Source organism: Arachis ipaensis, chromosome B10, assembly GCF_000816755.2.
Source record: "Arachis ipaensis cultivar K30076 chromosome B10, Araip1.1, whole genome shotgun sequence".
NCBI classification, from domain to species: Eukaryota; Viridiplantae; Streptophyta; class Magnoliopsida; order Fabales; family Fabaceae; genus Arachis; species Arachis ipaensis.
This window is the reverse complement of record NC_029794.2, coordinates 9,433,452-9,434,231: the sequence shown is the minus strand read 5'-3', so window position 1 is coordinate 9,434,231 and position 780 is coordinate 9,433,452. Positions and strand designations below refer to the sequence as shown.

The 780-nt window shown below is 25.6% G+C and overlaps 1 protein-coding gene and 1 long non-coding RNA gene across 3 annotated transcripts in view; one reads left to right on the top strand and one right to left on the bottom strand.

Moving 5' to 3' along the window:
- Positions 1 to 780, bottom strand: part of LOC110267703 — a 16,139-nt gene that overhangs the window by 1,128 nt on the left and 14,231 nt on the right. The gene's annotated exons all lie outside the window — the stretch shown is intronic.
- LOC107624440 (MADS-box protein SVP) overlaps positions 1 to 780 on the top strand; it is a 14,923-nt gene that overhangs the window by 3,394 nt on the left and 10,749 nt on the right. For both annotated transcript variants that reach the window (XM_021113512.1, XM_021113513.1), the window contains one exon: positions 131 to 172. In XM_021113512.1, coding sequence (XP_020969171.1) covers positions 150 to 172 — 23 coding nt within the window. In that variant the 5' untranslated portion in view covers positions 131 to 149. The remainder of the gene's footprint in view (positions 1 to 130; positions 173 to 780) is intronic.

Genomic DNA, 780 nt, shown 5'->3' with positions numbered 1-780 from the left:
ATTTTTTAAATAAAATAAGAGTGTTGTAATTTTGTCTAAAGTATATTATTTAATATTCGGTTTATAATTATGTACTATATGACTATATCTTTTACTAATTTAAACATAATATGCTATCTTTGTTGTTTAGATAGGAAAACTCAAGTTACATGAAAAGAGAATTATTGAACAGGTGACCACAAGTATTTAAGTTGTATATTTTTTTACTGTTTATTAATCACTTTGGATGTTGTATAGCAGAACTCTTAAAAAAATGTGAAAAAAGATGTGCACGGATAACATTGCATTTTGTATTGACAACTATCTTATGCTTGGATAATCTTAGAAAAATGTCCATGAGGATTTTGATGAGTATACAAATGCAAATGTTCAACCAAAATTTTTATTCATTTAAAAACTGAACATGTGAAAAATCAAGTGATTTCAAAATGTATTTCACACCATACATTTATGTAGTCTTTTTACTCTTAACATTGTTTGTTTATTCATTTTAAATTGGATATCTTATAATGGATTCTGTACTTATTATTATATTCAGGACATTCTTCTCTCCTTTTGATGTATAGGAGATGAAAATATATTGTGTTAAGATAGAAGAAGTAGTATATCTTATGAGATGAGATGTGTGGGAAATGGATGCTTTAATTTCCTAGTAATAGCTAGATTAGTTTTAGTTTGGTATGTGGAATGGTCTCTAGCTTTTTATCTCCCATTGTTTTTTAATTAACTAGTGAAATTTTTTTTATATGAAAATTCTTAACAAGCAAAAATCACATGAAC